The sequence below is a fragment of the Mizuhopecten yessoensis genome, unplaced genomic scaffold (genome assembly GCF_002113885.1).
Source record: "Mizuhopecten yessoensis strain PY_sf001 unplaced genomic scaffold, ASM211388v2 scaffold9133, whole genome shotgun sequence".
Classification (NCBI taxonomy): domain Eukaryota; kingdom Metazoa; phylum Mollusca; class Bivalvia; order Pectinida; family Pectinidae; genus Mizuhopecten; species Mizuhopecten yessoensis.
Window position 1 is genome coordinate 514,640 of NW_018407895.1, and position 24,617 is coordinate 539,256.

At 35.8% G+C, this 24,617-nt stretch overlaps 1 protein-coding gene and 1 pseudogene across 1 annotated transcript; both read right to left on the reverse strand.

The window, feature by feature from the left end:
• LOC110457438 overlaps positions 1–8,200 on the reverse strand; it is a 17,657-nt pseudogene extending 9,457 nt beyond the window's left edge.
• A 6,536-nt stretch (positions 8,201–14,736) lies between these two features.
• On the reverse strand, positions 14,737–23,330 carry LOC110457439 (urea-proton symporter DUR3-like). The gene is made up of 7 exons (XM_021508725.1): positions 23,212–23,330; positions 21,579–21,822; positions 21,109–21,225; positions 20,060–20,687; positions 19,004–19,169; positions 17,031–17,446; positions 14,737–15,356 (listed from the first exon to the last, which is right to left on the reverse strand). Exons 1-7 carry the CDS (start codon positions 23,328–23,330, stop codon positions 14,737–14,739), a joined length of 2,310 nt encoding a protein of 769 aa, XP_021364400.1.
• Between the last annotated feature and the right edge of the window lie 1,287 nt (positions 23,331–24,617).

Sequence of the window (24,617 nt, forward strand, 5' to 3'; positions counted from 1 at the left end):
TTTGTGTAAGTTCATCCGTCATTAGTCTACATCTTTGGAGAACCTGTTGTGTAAGTTTATCCGTCATAAGTCGAAATCTTTGGAGAACCTGTTGTGTAAGTTTATCCGTCATTAGTCTACATCTTTGGAGATTCTCCTGTGTAGTTTTATCCGTCATAAGTCGACATCTTTGGAGAACCTGTTGTGTAAGTTCATCCGCCATTAGTCGACATCTTTGGAGAACCTGTTATGTAAGTTTATCCGTCATTAGTCTACATCTTTTGAGATTCTGTTGTGTAAGTTTATCCGTCATTAGTCTACATCTTTGGAAATCCTGTTGTGTAAGTTTATCCGTCATAAGTCGACATCTTTGGAGAACCTGTTGTGTAAGTTTATCCGTCATTAGTCGACATCTTTGGAAATCCTGTTGTGTAAGTTTATCCGTCATAAGTCGAAATCTTTGGAGAACCTGTTGTGTAAGTTTATTCATCATTAGTCGACATCTTTGGACATTAGTCGACATCTTTGGAGATCCCGTTGTGTAAGTTTATCCGTCATTATTCAACATCTTTCGCGTTAGTCATGATATTTGGAGCAAGCTCTCGACTACGAACTAATGAATTGTGATGTGTAAAAACCACGAATAGAGGAAACAGGAATGTAGAACGAGAATGTTTACAACCGGAAAGTCGAAACGAAGTCGTCCCGTTAATCTGACAGCTTAAATGTTTTGAGCCGTTACTGTTGATCATGTACGGAAGGACTGAAGTTGAGAAATCTGCAGTATCCTTGATTTTAAGCTCATAGGAGTATATACGATCGATGTTGTCAATTTTGTTGGTTATATAAAATCATCACATCGTCGATATGCATGTATCTAACATTGAAGCTGGCAGGGTTATTTTTACAAGTCATAAACAACTCATGAAAACATTCAATCTAATACAAAACAAATCGGTCAGAGGGCGCACGGTTTATTTCCGCACGAATAACTGCATTATGTTTGAAAATTTTGCTACCAAACTCAACACACTCAACACAAATGTTTTTCAAGCAGCAGCTCAGCCATTCTCACAATTTCATAATTTTTAACCACATATTTCTTGCCGGGGGGGGGGGGGGGGGGGGGGGGGACTCTAGTAATGAATAACGTAAACGAAATGTCTTTTAAATATTTGTTTCTCCGCAGTTCAATTCGAAAACAATAATAGATGATTTTACCGGACGAGGCGATTCTAGGTCTGGTAGATGTCGTATACAATGTTAGATGACTTACCCGAAGGGATGGGTGTAGATCTGGTAGATGTCGTAAACAATATACAGTTGTTTCATACCTTATCAGTCAACAGTCAAAACCATTTTCCCTCGGAGTTGGGACCCACCAAATGAACTGTTTCCCGAGGCCGCATTTGTTACTTAACAATGAAAAACCAAAAAGTTCTATGTCGAATGTGATGTTTAGGTCTACCGACAGACGACCGTCAGCAATCCAGTACCAAAAACGCTTGATCATCGGGGTGCTTGTTTTTATAGGTGCGTTCGATTACCTAACATGTGACCAGTCAACAGTTGCACGTGGCCAGTCAACAGTTTCACGTGACCAGTCAACAGTCTTACGGTGACCAGTCAACAGTTTTACGGTGAACAGTCAACAGCTTTACGGTAGCACACATTAGCTATAGTTCGTTTTGTGAATTGTCTGGGAAACAGTCGAAATTGATTAATTTGCATGTATATAGCGAGTCAGGTAACAATGACAGATGACTTACCGGAAGGGATAGTTGTAGCTCTGGTAGATTTCGTAAACAATGGCAGACGACTTACCGTAAGGGGCGGATGTAGATCTGGTAGATGTCGTAAACAATGATGGACGAGACGGCCATCACCTCTCCTGACCCGGTTGACATCAAGGCCATGGATATCATACACAGAACCATGATCCCCCCGGCTCGTCCTAGAACTTTCTCAGCGATCAGAGGTGTTACGAGCCCTGGAAATAAGATAACAATGTCTAAATATCAAGATTGTCTAGAAAATGGTTTACATATTAATTCAATTTCAAACATATTTTATTATGTTCATTTTACTTTCCATTCCACGAAAAGTACCGCTAAAGGCTCATGTCAGTAAACGGTAAAATGTGCTATGTTAATCAAAGACAGGTGGATTTGGCAAAAGATTATAATGTAATATGTGTTTGTTCAGTTTCTTATCATTATATCGTTATGAACTTTTACAAGAATCGGATCATCGAATTAGGCATGCCTATCATTGAACTACAAGCATAATAAGTTTACAAACTACTAAAAAAGAAGTAAGCATCAGATCTAGTAAATTATCCAGAAAAGGACATTTGTTTCCTTATAACTGGCGAACATATATGCGTTAAGGTATACGTTAAATCAAAACGAATGTGTATTACAGTCAACCTCTCGCAAATCAGCATGTTATATCATAAATATATGCGCGGACATATTGTGTGGCCTTATCTGGTCGCCAAAAATAAAGATACTTGTGGAACATCAACATAACATGTCTGGACATTAATAATAGGGAAACAGTGTCAACAGAACAGTTGTTTTTAACTAGATAAGCTAAGTCGAATATGAACAAAGCAATCAAAATACATTGGCCTTCATATCTTATAACGATAATCGTATCTGTCATTGATGTGATGGTTTACCATCAAACTTGTACATAGTCATCATCAACTTACCTCTTTGGAAACCCTTTGTTTTCCAAAAACACGTTTGCTTGTTTATTTTAAAACATTTGTTTGCGTTTGTTAGCAGTCGACATATCTCACAAAAATCATGGTATGCGGTTGAAGTTCATGAATATCAAATTGACTGCGACAAGTGAAATCACAGTAGGTTTATCTTCACTATCGGAAAATCGTAATTGTAGCTCTTATCAAAAGTATCAAAGACAGTGGTTAATGTAGAAAAATAAGGAGCATCGCATCCTTGTTTTCAAATGATTTTCATATGAAACTAAAATCAAACCGGCAATAAGAGGGGCACAGCTTGCAATACCACTGTGTCCCTGATTTTAAAGTAAGAAGTTTTTATAATCGCATGGTTTATCAACTGGCTGAGCCAGTGATAAAACTATTTGTATAGAGTACTAAAAGAAAGACTGGAATCCAATGCAAACGAGGGAGTTTCAGATTCTTATCATTAATGGATATCCGGAAAGATTGTAATACAATCGTGATTAGCGTGATGTAGTCTTCTAGAAAATTGTAAAATATATAGGTTTTCCTTCTGTATCAAGCACGAACATTTTTTTTTTGCTATCAATCTTTGTAAGTGTTTGCAAACAAAGATTCAGTAATAAGATGCTTTGTCTGCAGATACATCTACCTACCAATCATGCAGGCTGTTTTGTGTAAGATGGACATCGGGCCCAAGAAATATGAAAATGTGCTTTGTTTTCATTTTGGATTTCATCCAGACAGAAAGTTATTTCTTGAATGATGGACCTTATAGATGTATCGATTTAACCCACTCTGAAAGTAAATCCAATTTGGCATGCTCTTTTTTTTTACAAATTGTCTAGCGTATTCTTCTTCCGAATCCTTCAATATCTTGAAATGTGCATTCCATTATTGTAGGTGTCTCTTGATACTTATAATCCTTCAGAAAAATAGCTGCTGTAGCTTTGCATTGCAGATAATATTAAGGTTAGTGTTTTCTTCGTGTCCAGACGGAGTTCATTTGTATGGTGAAGTAGAACAGGAACATAGGAAAGGAAATATTTGAGGTAATTTTAGTTCAGCTGCTGGTGTGGTTGCAAATAAAGGACAGGTTTAGGAAAAAGTTGAGTAAATGTTGTAGTGTTGGAGAAGTGACCCATCATGTGAAGTGAGTGGCAATTTACTTGATTAAGGAAAAGCAAGTGAACAGGTAATCATACGTATTCAATGTCCTTTGGTAGAGTATTAAGATGACAGTGGGTGATTAAGAAAGTAAATATAATGTGTCGCTTCTCAATATATTGCTTGATGTAGGAAAGTGAGCCCCGAATAGAAACTACATTAAGTACAATTCTTTATCATTTATTCTATTCTTAAATCTCTAAATGGATATTTGCGCCTTTATTTTACGCTAAGTTGAGTTATACATTTGTCATTTCCCTTCATATGCTGATTACACAAGTTCAGTCAACATTACAATGCACTGCCATGGTATCTCCAGTTATTTTATACGGCAGTTTTTTTTTTATTAAAGTAAGTTATCCTTATTGAATATTGAAGCAGAGAAATGACAAAGTCTGATATCTACCTTGATTGATTTGATCGGTAGTCAGTAGATGGGTCCCGTTTTCGGCACTGAGAGTTAGGTAGGCCATCCCCGTGGTGTTCCCTAACGTTGAAGGGATACTTAGCCACATGAAGCCGGCCAGGATAAAACCCAAAACTCCCTCCATTGGTTTGGCGGCGATTCTGTTCTGCCAGGAGGCTTGATTACAGTAAACCATTGAGGACGCAAGAAAAAACCCTACTATCCCAAACACTAAACCACTTTCAGATCGGAAAGACATTAAATTGTTGCCGTTCGATCCCTCAACACGTGACACGATACTGTATATTTTGGAAATATCACCTAAATTAGGGAAGAAACTAGTATTATCATAAAGAATGTTTGTAAAGAAAACAGTTAATACAGTAAAGGCCATGCACATGTTGAAATAAGAGACATAAAATGTTGTTCCGATTCCACCAATCAGCGAGTAGGATCCAAATAAGGCTGCCATAAGTAGTAAGCAGTATTCTTCGGACACATCAACGATCAGTGATTGCAGGGTGGTTCTTCCCGCCAACAGTAAGGCTGTCATGGTAACCAAATTTGTGATAAATGCAAAGCAGCAAAACTATGTGTGCCTTTACTCCAAATCTAGCGAAAATAACCTGTAACGAAAAAAACCGGAACATTTCATTTTTAACGGACAGCAGAGAGAAAATGTAAAAAACACTCTAAAGTACAATGAAGGGGAAATTCCAATAGGAAAGGTAAATACTGTTAAATCACTAACTTTCGTTTTTTTATTTCGTTGATGGAAGCTTTTCATTCACGAATTCATAGATCCAGGAAGTAATTTCATATTTAGCTATTTTCTTTTATTCATTTTTCTATTTTTAGTAAAAAAAAAACACGAAATTAAAGGGTCGCACGAAACTATCTGACCCCAGTAATCTTTAAGATATAATAATGAGGTAATGTCATAAGATCGTGGAAATAAATGTGTACGATGTGTACTCTGAATCAATGTAATGACAATGTGACAATCAATTTACAGAATTTGTTTCAATCATGGCATGATATAATATTTTGTGAACCGCTTTGAGACGACCTACGCACTAGTTTGTGATAAAGCGTTATATAAGAACCTCGAATTATTATTAATTATGATATGCGAACAGACTTTTTAAAACATGTAGAGATGTTCAGAATATATCACCTTCATCGCAATTATATAATAACGTATATAAAACGTTCTATGTGATAATGAAAACGATTTGTATTCACAGTAACTTTCGCGTAACATATAATGCCAAGATCTTCGAGACTGATTCAAACAGCAACCAGGATCATGCACGTGGAATCATGACATCATGTACATAGGTGTACTGTTTATTATAAGCTTCACGAAATTATTTAGATCAAGTCGGTAACCATTTCCAAACCGAGTCTATCACAATGATAATACTGTAAGTGTTTGCAAATCTGATTTAGTTTCATTTTGGATGTTTAGCGAAGCAAGAAGAAGGAGGGTCACATGTGACCACTTCAACATAACAAGGTGTATAATGATATATCTTGCATAAAAAATCATTTCTCATTTGTTTTTGTCATTTTTGCAAGATTTGTACATGTTGGCATGTTTGCTGTACCTGTAAATACGTTTTAGCTCCAGGGGCTCGTGTCTTGAAATGCATTGAGAAAATAGGGAAGATGAAGAAGTTCGTTATTAATCCAACGGCATACCAGTATGTCCCAGAAACTCCAATCTGGAAAAAAAACCTCAAAATATAAATCATAACAATATTAAGAACATCACATGATAATTTCTAGGAAAGCTATTGGATAACTACCCTTGTTCTATTTGGTATAGTTAGCAACCGCCCTTGACGACGGGAACTATACCTGGAGACGGGCACTATACCTTTTTTTGGACCGCTGAGACTGCGGGAAAAGTAGCGTGACGCTAAGAGTTGCGTCAATTCTCCTAGGGGGCGCTGTACATTTTCTACTTTCACTTCATTGTTGTCGTCTGCCAAAATGGCTTCGAGATTCGGGACCGGGAATGTCGATTGCTTCGCAGAAGCTCAGCAATGTATAAAGACGAAGCAGGCGACACAATTTGCCTTCGCAGTCCTTAAAGACTTCCTACTGGAAAGGGGAACCGTATGTGACCTAGCGGTGATTCAATCCAGTGAATTGAACGGTGTTTTGGCGGATTTCTATGCCAATATCAACAAAAAATGAGAGATCAACTCAAAAAGTTATCTTATTGCCATCAGGCAAGGTTAGCGGCGGCATTTACAAAAACCATCATATGGCAGAGATTTCGACATTCCATTGTTTGTACGCCTTCTTTCAAATTTAGTAATTGTACCGTTACAATTAACAACAACTCATGAATCAAAACCTCAAATGTTACGTTCAAATTTCCAGCAGTTGTTAATTATTGAACATTTAACAATGAAGTTCCTCATGTTTGTCTTTTTATTGTCAAATGACAGTCATGTTATGTACTAAATCTATTATGACTCTTTCCCTCGGGAACAATTCTCTTATAGTGTTGTCTGGAGAGGTAAAGTGACCTCGCCTAACGGCTCGGGCACTATACCTCCCCAGACAACACTATAAGAGAACAGTTCCCTCGGGAAAGGGCCATAATAGAATAGTATATATCGCATGTGACTAGGTTACTATCAAAAATCAAATATTCTCCCATACATGAAAACGTTGCTTGCGTTTAAACTGAGTTTACCCTCTTTGTTTATATTGAATAAACAGTTACTTGTAAATAATTGGCTTGGAAACGTTATACAATTATTGAGAATGTGGCACCGATTTTACTTATTCAGCCTGTTCTTATTGATCGCCAGGACTCGGTAACGCAGGCGATGTTTACATGTTTACATGTTATCTTTACCCTAATTAATTTTGAATTTTATGAGTTTTATTTTCTATTTATGTTGATGAGTACATATCCATAAGTCCAACTTGCCTTAACTGCCATCGTCGCACACTCGAGTATGTCCACGGGCCAAAATCCTTGTGCCGCTAGTGTGACGGCCGTCAGACTGACACTGATGTTACCTCCAGCGTCAAACGCCGTGTCCAGATTGTGTTCATCATGGAAGATGTGCTTCCTAATTGCATTGTGCATCAGAGCAACGATGACGGAGAACCCGCCAAACCCAACGAGTATGAGCAAGGCTGACTTGTATTTCTCTAGAACTGCATTGGGTCTAAACACAAGTAAATGTGTAAAACACAACTACATTTGTTTTATGACATTGTTAGGCTAAGTCACAATGGGGCCGACTCAGATATTTTCTAAAGGGAAATCTAACGTAAACGGTTATGATGAAATAATTGAATATTGTTTGTAACACCTTATGTCGGTGATTTGTCTATATGGATACATATTAGTGTCTAGTCCAATCATTAACTTCAAATCAAACCGAAGGAACGCCTTATTATGATAGTATTCTTTTCAAAGGAGGACCGGCAGATTTATAACGTAAGTGTTGATCACAGCGACACAAAGAACGGTATAGAGATGCATACAATGATTGTTTCAGTCGGGATAATTGAATACAATTGACAATGTTAAGTCAAATAAGAGCACTTGCTATTAGAAAAATATAACATTCTGTGGACACTAGCTACACGTATGATACAGATACTTGATGTTTCTATATCAGCTATGTAATAAGAATAAATGCAGGTGTTATATTACCTTATCATAAACATAAGACACATACAAATAATTGATTGGAGGAAAAGGAAAAAACAATGTTAAATAAAAAATGAAATAATGTAGATAACCAATAAAACAATCTGACCAGATAATGAAAATATACTACATACTCAATGGTCTCGTTTGGGTCGTCTAAAATAATTAGACTATCCGAAGTGTTGACCGTGGCTCTCACGACTTGCAGCAGCATACATGTCACTCCACATAGATACGACAGGACCATCCTAAATCATAATGTACAACATGAGTAAGTATTTCTACTGAATCATTTCATAGCATGGTACAACATTGGCTAGTCTACTGAGTAAATCATTTCATAGCATGGTACAACATTGGCTAGTCTACCATGCTATGACATGACTCAGTAGACTAGCCAATGTTGTACCATGCTATGAAAGGACTCAGTAGACTAGCCAATGTTGTACCATGCTATGAAATGACTCAGTAGACTAGCCAATGTCGTACCATGCTATGAAATATCTTGTATGTACAAATATGGATATCATTTGAATCATAGTGATGCTTAAAAGGGAAGAAACACAAACAAAAAACGAATCCATTTTATGTTTTAAAGAGTCTGTGCTTCACCAAGTCCAAAACTATAAACATGTTACAATTTTGCATCGTTAGCGAGAGCTAGCAAACAAATAGCGCAATGATACATGATTTAATAGGCCTTAAACATCTTCAATATCCTTAATAATGCAAAAACTAACAATAATAAGGCAAATATTATACATCTCTAACAAGACCTCACTCACCTTGTCGAATTGCGGCTGGTGATCTAGAAGGAGCCTCACAACCAAAACCACCTCCGTAATGAGACTTATCCTGAGATGGATGGCCGTCCACAGAACACAGAATGGCGGATAAAATACCACGTGCCACCACATTACGTCACGTGGTGGTCGCAGATATAAAACCGTTAGTAACGGAAGCGAAGAGATTGAGTGTGACTAAATTATTTATAAGATGTTAAATAAGTGTGCTTTATGTAAGCTGTGAAGATAAAACGATAACTTAGTCGTTTAACGTCTGATCGTATCGCGAACGGGAATATAATTATATAAATTACGATTCCGTTTTGGCAGTTACACAACTAAACATTGACTTACAATTTGACAACAAACCAAACACCAGGTAAAGTACAACGGTCTTCAATGGTTTTCACTATAGTAACGTATTAGGATTTGACAAAGTAATGAACCATGTAGAAAATCTTATATTTTAGCTGTTATTGCACAGTAAGTTCTATGAAAACAGAGCAAGAATATGATCTGTGTTATCTTCTATGTGGTATCTTTCGCGATCAAACTACATGCATGATTTAGCTACTTAGCTGAGTAAAACATGTTAAATTCGTCAAACCGTTCTCCAACGTATTCAAAAGTTTTACTTCTCTTCTTATTATTAAATTATTTCCCGTCTAAAACATTATATCAGAAGGTGATTGGAATATGTCCTAAACCAAACTTCTTGAAATTAAGAAAAATAATTAAATCTATAAGTTTAACAAAACGTATTTTAAAAAGACACGATGTTCACTTAAGATAGGAACTAAATCTGAAATTAAAGTAAATCCGAAAAGATTAATAGAGTCTAAAGATAAATGCCATACACATGTAGAAGTGAAAATATGATATAGTGGTAAATTCCGGCCACCGACTTACAAGTTAAGTTTGTCGACATATGTTTTTATGTCTGTCGACATAATCACCTATTATTTCTTAATATCATTTCCAAAAATGGAATACTGTCAAAATTCAGCGTCAATCATTTTACAACAATCTCCCTTATGTACAATGCATGTTTTTAAAAAAGACAGTTAAGGGTAAAACTAAACTGTTTTACAGGGTATTTGTGGTTCAAATTAAGGTCTAATGTCAACTCTAAAGATAACCATTGTTTTTAAACATGCTGGTATGTAATTTAAATGATTAAAGATGTGCAGAGTGGAACTATTTGTTGATTGCTCAACTGTGTATTTCGTCACCATTGACAACGCATCATCTTTAACGTGAATATGCTGTTCAATTAATGTTGTTTTCATGACGGCGTATCTTTTTTTTTAATTTCAAATAATGAAAGTGAATGTAATAGAACGTAAATATAAGGTAAGAAATGCATCTTTTTAACATTTATGAGGGTATGAATCACAGTTCCATTCAAACATATCCTCCATGAAGCTCTAACGCGAATCATAGAATATGTTTGAGCGGACCTGTGTTGCATACACTCATAAATGTTAAAAAGATGCATTTCCAATCTTAAATCAAACATACCAGAAAAAAATCAAACCTGACGATTAGTGATTAGCTTCATTATTTACATAATTATTATGATAAATTCCGGTTTGTCATAAATTTTAAAGAAATATATGTTTGGATAAGGGGATGTGACACGTCATGATTTATTCAAATATTGAAATTTATTACCAATGTTACTGTAGTTCTGAAATCCACACGCCAAATCTAAAGAAGAATAGTCAGTAAAACACTTGAAATAGCATTGGTTCCCCGTAAACGGCAACAGGCTTATACAAATATATCTCATAAAGGAAAGGAATCTTTTATTGATTTTAAAACAAAAACACCACGAAGTACAGTGGTTTAAAAACGACTTAACCAAAAGGTTGCAAACAAATATAGCATCAAAGAATATCGCTATCAGTTTGGAGTTTAAAATGCTGGGGTACCAAGGGATCTGTTCTTAGACCACTACGGTTTTACTTAAGTTGTCATTGTCATGATAATATTTTTACAAATGTTAGGTTCTTGTGCGGATGAGACATTTTTGTCGGTATTTATAATCAGAAATTCACCCCGGACAGCCCAAGCGCTCACCAATAACCTTGTGAATGTTTATAGATAAGCAGGTATCTGGGATATACATTTAAACCTAAAGAAAACCAAATAAATTGTATTTCCTAGAACAAATAACCACATACACCTTCCAATATCATTCCAAAACAGTCATATAGCATATAAAACATCACATACACATTCAGGACTAACCTTTACTGACGATGCAGTAAGGAAACGGCACATACAGGCTTTATATAAAAAGGCTTACAACAAGTTACATTTTCTAAGTTATTGTTTTAACGAAGAGGTAGATCGAGAAAACGTATTTAAATACATCTTGCATTATTCTCAAAACGATTAGTTTACAGATCTAGTATGAGATACTTGCAGCCATCGAATCTACACAACTAGCAGTTGTGGAACTATTACTGGTATACGCTCTGGGCTGGGACTTCACACGAACACACTTTACAAAGAGCTAGGGTGTCGAACTCTGTTTGTAAGAAGAAATAAACATATAACGATGTTTAAGATAATGCATAGACTATTACTGCAATATTTACAAATCCCTTTACTAAGAACCTAAATGACAATTCGTACTCTTTAAGACATTACTAGACCTTTAACCCACCTTTATGACGAACTAATTTATTGACAGCTTTTTAGCTTATATCCGAGCGTATCTTTCAGGCTCGTAACACATCCTAATAGCAACGACCGCTGTATTCACTGTATGCACGTCGCCCTTTGGTCAATGTTTACTTACAGTTTGTTTTATAGTGTCATTTTATAAAATCAAAGATAACTCTATGTGAGTTATATGTGTGAGGTAGTATGAGTTCCATTATGTTAATACGAAGGAGTGGCATGTATATGAACAGTATATGTCCTTGCTTTATTATAATATTTAATCAATATTTTGTTCCAAGTTTGATCTTATATTCTAGCAGTTCACGGAAAGAAATTGTTTAGGCTTATCCTGTTATTAAATCAATCTTGCCTTTTCAACTTTAACAAAACATGTTGAAATTCTGCTGATGTCAACTTTTTTTGTTCATCGAACGACCTTCCCGGGAAAATCAACCAGAAATATCATGTTAATTTGACAATACAGTTTGTATGTTGGTAAACATGTCAGTGCGGTGTATCTTCCCACTTTGTTTCAAACTATTTTCATAATACTTAACAGTATGACATTTTACAGCAAAATTGAAGTTTCTCCAATTTAAAAATGGTGGTGCAATGGCAATTTTAATGACAATGCAAGTGTTTTAAAAGCGAAAAGTTCACGTTGTGTGAGATTAACATTTGTTTCAAAATGGTCTCTTGATTGGTCATTTTCTAACTTGTAGAAAAGTTCTGCAAACGATCCATTTCTAATTTAAAAAAAAAAATATATGACGCATGCCGTTTAAATTAATCATAATTTGTAACGTTTAATAAATTCCTGATAAAGTAGATCAAAACGAGATTTGACGTGATTCGAAACCTCGGTAGAGCGAATCCTTAAAATTTCGGATTAAGTGATGTGCACGCAGTCTCCTCTGGCTATCGACGAGTCGGAGTGGATTCGACATGATATGATGGATTTCTATCTCATGCACTAAATAGAATTGATAAACCATAGCATTAGATTTTGGAGATCACCAATCAATGTTAAAAGATAAAAAAGATAACACTGGTAAAACGTCCGTCTGTACTTAAAAGCTTGTGTACAAGATACCTCAAGATCCACTAAGTTTAATTTTACTTTTATTTTAGATAACAATTAATTTTAAAATGTGTATATATAAGAAATCATATGTAATTTATTTAGAATATTATTTAAGATATATAAGAAGAAAAATGAGATTAATTAAAGGACTATTGTTTGTACAAGGACAGAACTAAGGAATTCTTAAGCGTGGCAATTCATATTGATAGTGAGTTAAAATGTTTTAAACTGAGAAAAACTATTTTTGTACAATTGTATTATATTGCTATATTTACCTTTATACACATTTTTTGGTTACTACGTGTAACAAATAGGGTTGAAAATAAGGTAATTAATGAGAGGGATAATGGAACCATATAATAACTTGCAAGATGGTGGGTACTGTATAAATAAAGAGCAGTGCTTTGGTCAAAAGTACATCTGAGGTCAAATCTAACAATTTGGGTAACACCGTGCATTGATTGACGGGGGACTGTTGAATTGTAGATAGTGCTATAGGGCTATTCATCTAGTGGCGACCAGGTCAGTCGAGGAAGACGTAGGGATAGAAACGAGAGTGAGAAGTCCCCAAAACAGACAGGTGACTGTCATTGTCATAAGATACATCTAGCATTGTTGTTTTGAAAGGGGAAAGTCAACTTAGAAGATATATTAGAAGTAAGATTACATTGCTGCACGTGCCTCATTACTTTTGCACAATAGGTGGGACCTACTCAACAATAGTTAATTTTGTATAGATTGTTAAAAGTACTTGGGGAAGGTTAATAAAGTAGTCTGGAAGTAGGGAGTGAGAGTTCAGAGTTGAGAGACGGGGATTTGAGGTTCAGGAATATGAGCCTATTGAGAGAGAGGCTAGGGAAGGCCTCGTCCGGAGAGACCGGGTTCGAATTCAGCACGTAGTATGCTTTAGAACTATGTATTTGATGTTGTAACTCTATATCATCTGTGTGCAGATAGATTTGCTGTCGTATTCCAGAACAGTGTTAAAAAGGACATTTGTTAATTTAAGAGAGATCTTACAAAGAGGGATTACTCGAGGTATGGTCCCTAACTGTCGCGACCACAAAGCGAAGTGAATAAAAACAATCGGCCCACATGTGTTGTCCAGCGTGTTATGTAACATACACAGTATCATTTCCGTATCAATACCATGAACGTTATCCTTCCCATTGGGCTGTACATCTTGCGACGTCGTCAAAGTTATTCTGGTCCGGCCTAAATAAAATTCTAGTTAAAGTATGAATATCTGTTCTTACCAAAGGTTGTTAATTTGGAAGTGTTTATAGGCACCTCTCCTTTTTCAATATATTTTTCTAAGGTGTCAAACGAATTTATTCATCATTATTTATTTTGTTGACCTAAGTAATAATGATAAATATTTAGTGAGGGAAATGGCTATATGTTGAAGTAAAATGTTTACTTTGGTTGGCTTACTTCATCTACAATAAAAACAATATAAAATCAAAAGCGTGCTACCTTTAATTCCTTTGTATTGCTAGTTATTTAATTTATTCCTCATTTAAATGGTTGTTCAAATGTTCGTTTAGTGTTGCGTATCAGCTCGAATACTGCTCCGCAACAGGAAAAAGAAGTCTAACGACAAAGGTCTATACAATCGTGTATGATGACGTAGGGAACCAGCATATTGTCATTAGTATAAGGTCAAACAGGAACAAAGTACATAGTGTAACGTCAGCATACAAGAAAATATCTACATTAGTCACCAAATTTATCCTTGCAGTCGCAAATATTGCTTCGCGGAGGGTGGCATTCCAATCCTGACAATCGAACCACATGAAGAGATCAATTGTTTCAAACCAATAATGACATCTATCTTGAATCTCGAAACTACCAAGAAGTAGGAAGAACTTCGGGATTTCAATCTCGAATAATTACCTGTTTATAATAAAATAACGCAAAAAGAATGAGGAGGAGGAGGAGGAGGAGGAGGAGGAGGAGGAGGAGGAGGAGATCTACATATGCAACAATTGAAAATCAGGTCGTTATAAAGAAACATTACGTTCATTAAATTTACTGTATAGCATTCTAGCGTAAGTCTGCAAATTGAATAAGGCTCTACATTATATAAGTATTATATAAGTGTATAATCTGTATATGTATAATATATATATATCTATAAATATTGTATTTAATTTAAGTACATGTATGTTACATGTACATTTACTTGTATATTAATGTATACCCTCTTTCCAGTCTCGGTTATATCTTTAATCACAAACCCTAAGTAGATAGATCACAGTCCCGGCTATACTCATACTCTCTGAGTAAATTTATCTCATGTTCTTTGTTTTTGCGACGTTGTCTCTGGATCTTCAAAAATTCTTCAGTAGGTGGCGCTACAATCGCTATTATCCCCATTAACACAGCCCAAGCCTGAGTTAAACCTATCCAAATCTTAAATTGAGTTTCATCAATGACGGGGAAGCTCAACATGATGCCAGGTATGATGAAAGTGAATAAGACAGTGATGCTGCCCCCGCTTATGTATGCGATATTTTTCTCTCGACGGAAGGCAGCTGCCATTTGATCAAATGACGGTTTCTTGTCGTAGTGCTGCCCCTTGAGTTCCTCTCGATAATTCTGTTCCCATGGATTTAGTGGGTTATCGATATCGTATATTTTCTGCCATTCTGCATCAGCGTCGGCTTTTGTTTTTATTTTATGCGTAAGTGCAGATACTACTATACATACAATCAACCCGACGCCCAAACTGCAACAGCTTCCAGCCAGAATCGGGTATTCCTGTGACGTGTTCACAACAAAGTTACTGAGACCTCCGTCATACCTGGTCGCTGATATCAGTGTGGCAGCTATACCAGCCAGCAAACCGGATATACTGCCTACAAAGATAATCTAACTCTGTATTTGTGGCTACTAATGTTGTCAACATATGGGCTTTTCATTTCCCATATTAATCATTAATTAATAATTAAACGAACGAAGACCACGGAATAGTATTTTTAACGTAATTACTGCCAATACTATTTCACTTTGTGAAAACATAGATTTTCGGGAAGTTCTTGCTATTCCTAATTACATCTTTAAACAAAAACCTGACAATATCATAAAGATCTTTGGCTGTTAGAAACATAATCAATAATATTATGAGAAGTTCTTTTTACACAACCAATACAATTTTCTATGTGACGTTTCGATGACTAGTACGATATGTACACTGTCACCTTCATCAGACAAATGACCAATAAATTAGCGTATGCACACAAAGGTGTAAACTGTGTATGGAAATGTCCATAAAATCGATGTCGATTTCGGCTACGCTGGAAACTTATGTACAATAGTTGTTATATATGTACCGAAATGACTCAATCAAGCTACGTTTTGTTAACACTTGGTCATAGATGTGCGAGGGTCTTTGAGCCCCCTCGTCTCGATTTAGAACTTGACCACTGCGGCGTATCCAGATGGCTTCCTTTACCTGCCGCTTGAACAGTCAATCACATGTTTTTCTGTGTGGTATGGTCTGTGATTGTCGATTTATTTATGTGGGACTCCGACTGTTTTCTTTCAGATCTGGTGAATTTCCTACCTTTTTGGGTTTCTGTGTCTTTCCGTTGTTCACCAAGGTGGACCCCAAATCGCCTTCCAGTCTCTTCAATATACGACGCGTTGCAGTTTTTGCATCCGATTTTGTATACGCATTCTGCGACGTTTTCTTTAGGTGTTTTATCCTTAGGGTGTACTAGGATATTGCGAAGCGTCTTGTGGGGCTTCATGGCTGTTGCTATGCCATGACCTCGATATATCCTCTGGATGGTTTCGGATATACCCTGTATATACGGGATGACCATTTGACCTTTGGTTTTGTTCTTATCCTTTATTGGCCTTTTCTTGTTCTTCTCCTTACTTTTACACTGGTTTTTTTACCCGTTTTCGGGCCCATTCCGGATATGCACATGTTCTCATTGTCCTAGCGATGTGATTCTGCTCTTGTGTTTTGTCCTGTTGTTCTGCGACTATTGTATCACATCTGTTGAGCAATGTGCATATGACACCTAACTTCTGGTGTAAGGGATGGTGAGGTTTGAAGTTCAGGTATTGGGTCCCTATGGGTCTTTTTTTCTATGGACCATTACCATCACGGTTCCGTCTTCTTTCTATACAAGTAAGGTGTAGAGGAAGGGCATTGTGCCATTGGGTTCTTCCTCACATGTAAGATTGATGTTGTTAGTGGCATCTATAGGGTTGATATGTGTGTGGTCGAATCTGTCTGTGACCCCTTCTTGATTATCTCAAGTATGTCGTCAACATGAAGGTGACAGTGTACATATCTTACTAGTCCTCGAAACGTCACATAGAAAATTATATTGGTTTTGTAAAAAGAACTTCTCATAATTTCAAACTTACCAATCTGAAGAAAATGTTTAGAAAAAATCAATAATAACTGCACATTAATCACATATAAACTGCCATTTATATCATGACTAATGACTTTCATTCAGTTAGTATGTATTTTACCTGTAATTATGTATTCTACCTGTAACTATGTATTCTACCTGTAATTATGCCTTCTGATGTTTCCTTTTCCCACATAACTGCTAGGATTATTGCCGGAAAGGCGGGGATGATGACGATAGCACCGACAAAGAATATCCAATTCAAGTCTATACCGCTGGAAAATATCATCAGTCCGACGGGTATTATAGCGATGGCCACCCATATAATACACCAGTTCTTGAAGTCGATGAGGTGGTCTTGGTACATCCTGTACGGGCCATGAACCGGGCACTTATATATAGATATGCTACCGTCAGTCGATTTATTGACTTCTCTTCTAAGTATATCCTCAACACATTGTTTACAACTTGTGACGATTGGGCACTGACAAACATCAATTTCGTTAGTGCTGGTGTCGGTATCCGGCTTGGAGGCCTTGCCACAAAGCACACACTGGGCTTGTTCCAGGCTTCTCCTATGGTTATCAACAAATGTATGATGACGTTAAAATTACGCAGCCTTCTTAATCTAAATGTTTAACGAGTACAAAACCTGGAAGTGGGAGTAAATATATATAGCTCAATTTCGTTGCAAAGATAATTATTTATATTGATCTGCAGAAAAATGTATATCTTTTCCCACTTTGTATGAAATTTAGAATGAATAAGAATGCTTTTCCATGCAACATTATCCACGTCACAAACATCGTGTTTGTGGTTGCTCGATATGGAGGCAACATCAAAATGAAGCTAGAAAAGCGCTCAGCAGAATTATTAAAGATGGATTCACATCGACGTTTGATACTATTTGAAGAGCATTAAGTGTCCTTTTCAATTAAACAATTAGTTGTTATTTATTAGCTTAATTGATATCAAATCGATTTGTTATCACTACTTACTTTTTCTTTATTTTTTCTTTTAAATCTATTTTTGATTAGGCTTTGTCTTTTTGTATTAATGAAGGAGTAATACATTCGTACATATTCTATTTTTGATATTGCATTTTTATCACATGGGTCGAAAGACAATGTTTGCAAATAGCGTAAACAAGAAAAAGTATACCGTATATATAGACAGACAGACAGACAGACAGATAGACAGACAGACATTCTTTATTTTCTCTTTTACAAGAGATTAAAGTTAATCAATACATACATATATGTTCATCTTTTTGATATATTCCAAATAAAATACTCGCTACAGTTACTTATATCTTAGAAAGAGATTACGTGTAATTACTCCAATTTTCTCTGTCCTTTAAATCATTATAAGTTTTTGTTTAAATCTAAATTGTACCAATACATTTGCAGCGTAAGATATAAATGTCTACCAAGTTTCCTTTTAGTGTCAAAGCATTAATCACAACCGAATTTAAAAATACAATGCTGTCAAATATTATTAATAGGATTCTTTGCAAAGTAGCAAATCAGGAAAATTACATAATAAATTCGTACAGATTGTTGTTATTGTATACAAATCGGAAAAAAAACATACCTGAAGGACCGGAAGTAGGTCTGGTAACTGTCCCAAACAATGATGTAGGACCTAACACAAGGGACGTTTGTACGTCGGGTAACTCCTAACTATTGATGCAGGACTTACCGCAAGGGACGTATGTCGATCTGGTAACTGTCCTAAACAATGATGTAGGACCTAACACAAGGGACGTTTGTGCGTCGGGTGACTCCTAAATATTGATGCAGGACTTATAGCAAGAGACTGGTATAGGTCTGGAAAATGTCCTATACAATGACGGAGGACTTAACGGAAGGGATGGATGTAGATCTGATAGATGTCGTAAACAATAGCAGATGACTTACCGGAAGGGATGGATCTGGTAGATGTCGTAAAAAATGACAGATGACTTACCGGAAGGGATGGATGTAGATCTGGTAGATGTCGTAAACAATGATGCCGGACTTACTGCAAGGGAAGGATGAACGTCGGGTAACTTCCTAACTATTGATGCAGGACTTACCGGAAGGGACGTATGTTGATCTGGTACCTGTCCTAAATATTGATGCAAGACTTACCGGAAGGGACGGATATAGGTCTGGTAGATGTCGTAAACAAGGATGGACGAGACGGCCATCACCTCTCCTGACCCGGTCGACATAAGTGCCATAAAAACCATACTCAAGATCATGATCCCTCCGGCTGGTCCTAGAACTTTCTCGGCGATCAAGGGTGACACGAGCCCTGTTGGTAATAAGATTATGCGTCAAAAACAATTCATTTCAAAGATATCGTAGCGTGAACCACTAGCACTCGAATACACAGAATGCCAATAGTTCCTGGACTTGTATAGTAAATTGTTGTAAGGTAATGAAAGAAGGTTATATTTTGCTCAATGCAAGTCAGGTTTTGTTTTTTAGCAACTGGTTATTTTATACTTCTATTGTTTTTTCACAGAGGGTGAGTTGAGAAAATTAAATTGACAGAGGATATCATTGTACAACAGCAGTACAAATTTGCATGTATAGCAAACTTCTTCTTCAACAGAAATGAGTATTTAAGTTATTCAAACCCTTTAATTGGACCAATATCCTGAATATTGGCGAAATTTTTAAGAATTCAGTGGGGGATGGCAGATAAGCTTGTGTTATCAGATTTAACGATGAAAATATATTGTTTATGTGTGGTCTTATTAGGATAAACAATGATCATGATTAACATTCAACAGGGGAATGTATTATTAACCACTAGTGTGATGTATAAATGAGATTTTAAGAAAGGATATGTTTTACGTAACAAATACCAATATATGGCTTGATGTAAGGTGGTGAGCACCGAGTACAATCTACATGAATTGCAAAACAGTTTACAATTTTGACCTATGGCAATTTTCTCTCATATGTCACCGAATACACTAAAAACACTTACATTTAGTTTATCCCTTCATGTGTATATTTGTTTTACGTTTAGATACTTATACTTTAGTCTGCATTCTTTATATGATGAGCTGACATGACACCCAGACCTTGTACCGGAAAGGTATTTCTCGAATTCCATACAGCGGAGTATTATCTAAATATCGGTCATTAATCCTGATAGCAGACAGCAATGAAATGACAAAGTCTGGTATCTACCTTGATCGATTTGGCCAGCAGTCAGTAGATGGGTTCTGTTTTCGGCACTTAGAGTTAGGTAAGCCAATCCAGTGGTATTCCCCAAAGTGGAGGGGATCGCTATCCACATTAGACCAGCAAAGATAAATCCCAAAACTCCCTGCATTGGTTTGGCAGCGATTCTATTTTGCCACGCTGATTGATTACAGTAGGTCAAAGAACATGCAAGAATAAACCCTACTATACCATACACTATACCACCAGCAGATCGGAAAGACATTAAATTGTTGTCGCTCGATCCCTCAACACAAGAAACGATATCATACATTTTGGAAATGTCACCTAAATTAGGAAATGCACTGGTATTAGTACAGAGAACTGTTGTAAAGAAAACAGTTAATACTATAAACGTAAAGGACAAGTTGAAATAACACACATAAAATGTTGTCCCGATTCCACCAATCAACGAGTAGGATCCAAACAAGGTTGCCATAACCAGTAAGGTGTATTCTTCTGATACGTTTACGGTCACTGATTGCATTGTTGTTTTCCCCGCCAGCAATAAGCCTGTTATGACCACCAAATTGGTGACGAGTGCAAAGCAGCAAAACACTAAATGTGCCTTCTTACCAAATCTAGCATTAATAACCTGTGAGGGGAGAACAAGTAAACAAACCGTTAAAAGTGTGTCAAGTACAGCAGAATCAAAACGACTGTGATTTGTTTTATCTTATTGTATTAACCTCTTTATGTATAAGATATTTATTTATTTATTTCATCTTATTTATTTTATTTATTTTCAAATGCTTATTGCAAATGTTGATAGATTCTAGTTAAAAAGGAAACAATAAGTGTATTCCTTAACATCGTTTTCCAAGCAAAAACACGCCAACCAGAACTTTTCTGACATCCATAACATCAGAAAAAGTAGTTTCGACAATATTTATAATGCATTTACAACATAAACATTTTCAACATTTTGTGAAGCATTGCCTGAAAATATACTGTATCGTAATACTTGGTGTTTTATAAAACTGGTTGACTTGTACTCGTTAGCACGTTATCTGTACCTGAAGGTAGGTTTTAGCCCCAGGAGCTCGTGTCTTGAAATGCACAGAGAAAATCGGAAACAGGAACATATTGATTACCACTCCGACAGAATACCAGAATGTCCCTGAAACTCCCAGCTGAAAAAAAAAGATCTACAAGATTATTTAGTTCATTATGTGTACTGAACTGGTTATATTTTAGGCAAGCAATAAATCTCATGAGAAGTTGATGCACGTTTTCGACGAATGAACATCATGAACACAATTTTTATGCGGCACTTTGCACTTTATAGATACTGTATAAAAAAAACACCTGTAAATTTGTGTATTTGCATACCCATCACTAAATTATTCAATTAAACCAGAATTATATTTTACGTCAAAATGAAACGATATATGTTAAATGAATGGTTTCCTTACTCTGATGAAAGCTGTATTGTACTGCGTTTATCGTCAATTTAAGTTTAGAATTAATTACAAGTACAGCTTGCCTTCGTTGCCAATGTTGCACACTGAAGAATATCGGCGGGCCAGAACGTTTGAGCTGCTACTGTAACGGCCGTCAGACTGATGCTGACATTACCTCCGGCGTCAAACGTCGTGTCCAAATTGTGTTCATCACGGAAGATGTGCTTCCTTATTGCGTTATGGATCAGGGCGAGAATGACGGAGAACCCGCCAAACCCTAGGAGTATCAGTAAAGCTGACTCGTGTTTCTCTAGAACTGTATTCGGCCTAAGTATAGAAAATAAACAAAAACTCATATCAAAGCACACATGAGTAGTAAGGTTGAACCTTGTGAAGAGACCAACATCTGTAGCAAAACTAAATCTCGGGAACAAACAGTCTCAAAAAAATATCCACTTCTCCTTTGAAGATCATTGGACAAACCTCTTATCTATAGCTGGCATGCAAAATATTTGTTCGTGAAAATACTTAAGGGAAACCTAGACATAGATTTGCCAGAGTGTTCATTTATGACGTTTTTTATAAGACTAAACCTTGGTAAGTTTTATATTCGATTAATAAGCGAATTGTTATTTTCTGTACCTCTGCCATAAAGTTGTAAATACAGCTTTGTTAAATCAAGTCTGAAAAGACAACAATAACGTGCAGAACTTTTGTGGAAAAAACCCCCAATAAAGAATGAAATAGAAAAAAAATCAACAACAATTCTATGCACATAAAAATTCAACGGGGCTTGACCGGAATTCGAGCACTAAACTGGATTGCTAAACATCACGTTTACGGCCCAAACTACTTTATCAATGGCCCAACTGTGCTACGGTTATATCCAAAACGAGTTGATGGGACGTAACTGTATATACGCCAAATACAGTGTAGTGGGCCAGCTGCAGGGATCCTTAAACCAGGTAATACATCTCACCGTACTGTATGTACAACTAATTGTACAATGTGTGGGAATCATTTTAGATACAGTACCATCTGGAATAACCAATAGTACACATAAGTCTATGTATGAGGTCACAGATATATGCAGTGAGATATGTGAGATAAAAGATCTATATTAATGAAGCAAAAGGTTTTGTACCGAAGGATACTTTAAACAAAAACGTGAAGCTCACGAGAGAAAGCGTATATCAGCGAAGTATATGATGTGGGAAAAAGATAAATAAATGGTGGATAGATATTAAAAATGTAATCTTTAATGATAATAAGTTGTATGTATTGTATAGGTTTGCATATATTTTTTTTCAAATGTATAGTTCTATTTTTCCCATTAATGTTTGTATACGTCTATCATATACCCGGGACCTCTTGTTCCACACATAGTGTGGCTGAGTGTAAATACACATCTTTAAATCCTTTTATTGCTATCTGTCATGTCAGATTTGTGTTGTAAGCTTTAATAGCATACATTCTTTTCTGCAAAACCTTGATCATTAGATCAATTATTTATATATATTTAGATATACAAATGTTGTATACTATTATTATTATTATTATCCTGTATGGTGTTTTTTTAAATATCCATTCTATATTACTATACCAAAAACATAAAAAGTCAAAAATCTGACATTTAAAATGAAATGTGAAATACTAAAAACAAAACCAAAGAGGATCTGAGAAGAAATTGAGAATACAAAAACATGTAATACAAACTCTATTGTCTCGCTGGGATCCTCCAGAATGATCGGACAGTCCGAAATATTGACCGTGGCTCTCACGACTTGCAACATACATGTCACTCCACAAAGATACGACAGCATCATCTTAGTCATATTGCTTCAATTCACAAAATTGTAAAATTAGATTAGTCCTTCTGTAGAATTTGTTATTATTATAGTACAACATCAGTTAGTCTACTGTATCTATCATTACCTATTATAGTACAACATCAGCTAGTCTACTGTATCTACCATTACCTATTATAGTAAAACATCAGCAAGTCTACTGTATCTATCATTACCTATTATAATACAACATCAGCTAGTCTACTGTATCTATCATTACTTAGTATGATACAACATCAGTAAGTCTACTGTATCTACCTTTACCTATTATAGTACAACATTTGTTAGTCTACTGTATAAAACATTACCTAGTATTATACAGCATCAGTTAGTCTACTGTATCTATCATTACCTATTAAAGTACAACAATTGTTAGTCTACTGTATCTAGCATTACCTATTATGATAAAACACCGTTAGTCTACTGTTTCTATCATTAACTAGTATGATACAACATCAGTTAGTCTACTGTTTCTAGCATTACCTATTATAGTACAACATCAGTTAGTCTACTGTATCTATAATTACCTAGTATGATACAACATCATTTAGTCTACTGTTTCTAGCATTACCTATTATGGTACAACATCAGTTAGTCTACTGTATCTACCATTACCTATCATAGTAAAACATCAGATAGTCTACTGTATATAGCATTACCTATTATGGTACAACATCAGTTAGTCTACTGTATCTAGCATAACCTAGTATGCTACAGCATTAGTTTGTCTACTGTATCTAGCATTACTTAGTATGATACAACATCAGTTAGTCTACTGTATCTACCTTAACCTATTATATTACAACATTTGTTAGTCTACTGTATGTAGCATTACCTAGTATGATACAACATCAGTTAGTCTACTGTATCTAGCATAACCTAGTATGATACAGCATTACTTTGTCTACTGTATCTAGCATTACTTAGTATGATACAACATCAGTTAGTCTACTGTATCTAACATTACCTATTATGATACAACATCAGTAAGTCTACTGTTTTTATCACTACAACCTATTATAGTAAAACATCATTTAGTCTACTGTATCTATCGTTACCTATTATTGTACAACATCAGTTAGTCTACTGTATCTATCGTTACCTATTATAGCAAAACATCAGATAGTCTACTGTATATAGCATTACCTATTATGGTACAACATCAGTTAGTCTACTGTATCTAGCATTACCTAGTATGATACAGCATTAGTTTGTCTACTGTATCTAGCATTACTTAGTATGATACAACATCAGTTAGTCTACTGTATCTACCTT

What these genes read in the sequence shown, in the direction of transcription:
- LOC110457439 (XM_021508725.1), bottom strand. Translation starts at nt 23,330, where the DNA reads ATGACTAAGATGATGCTGTCGTATCTTTGTGGAGTGACATGTATGTTG. An exon ending in GGGCTAAAACCTACCTTCAG is followed by an intron (nt 20,688 to 21,108) that starts GTACAGATAACG and finishes CTCCCCTCACAG; the next exon opens with GTTATTAATGCTAGATTTGG. An exon ending in TGCTGGCCAAATCGATCAAG is followed by an intron (nt 19,170 to 20,059) that starts GTAGATACCAGA and finishes TATTACCAACAG; the next exon opens with GGCTCGTGTCACCCTTGATC.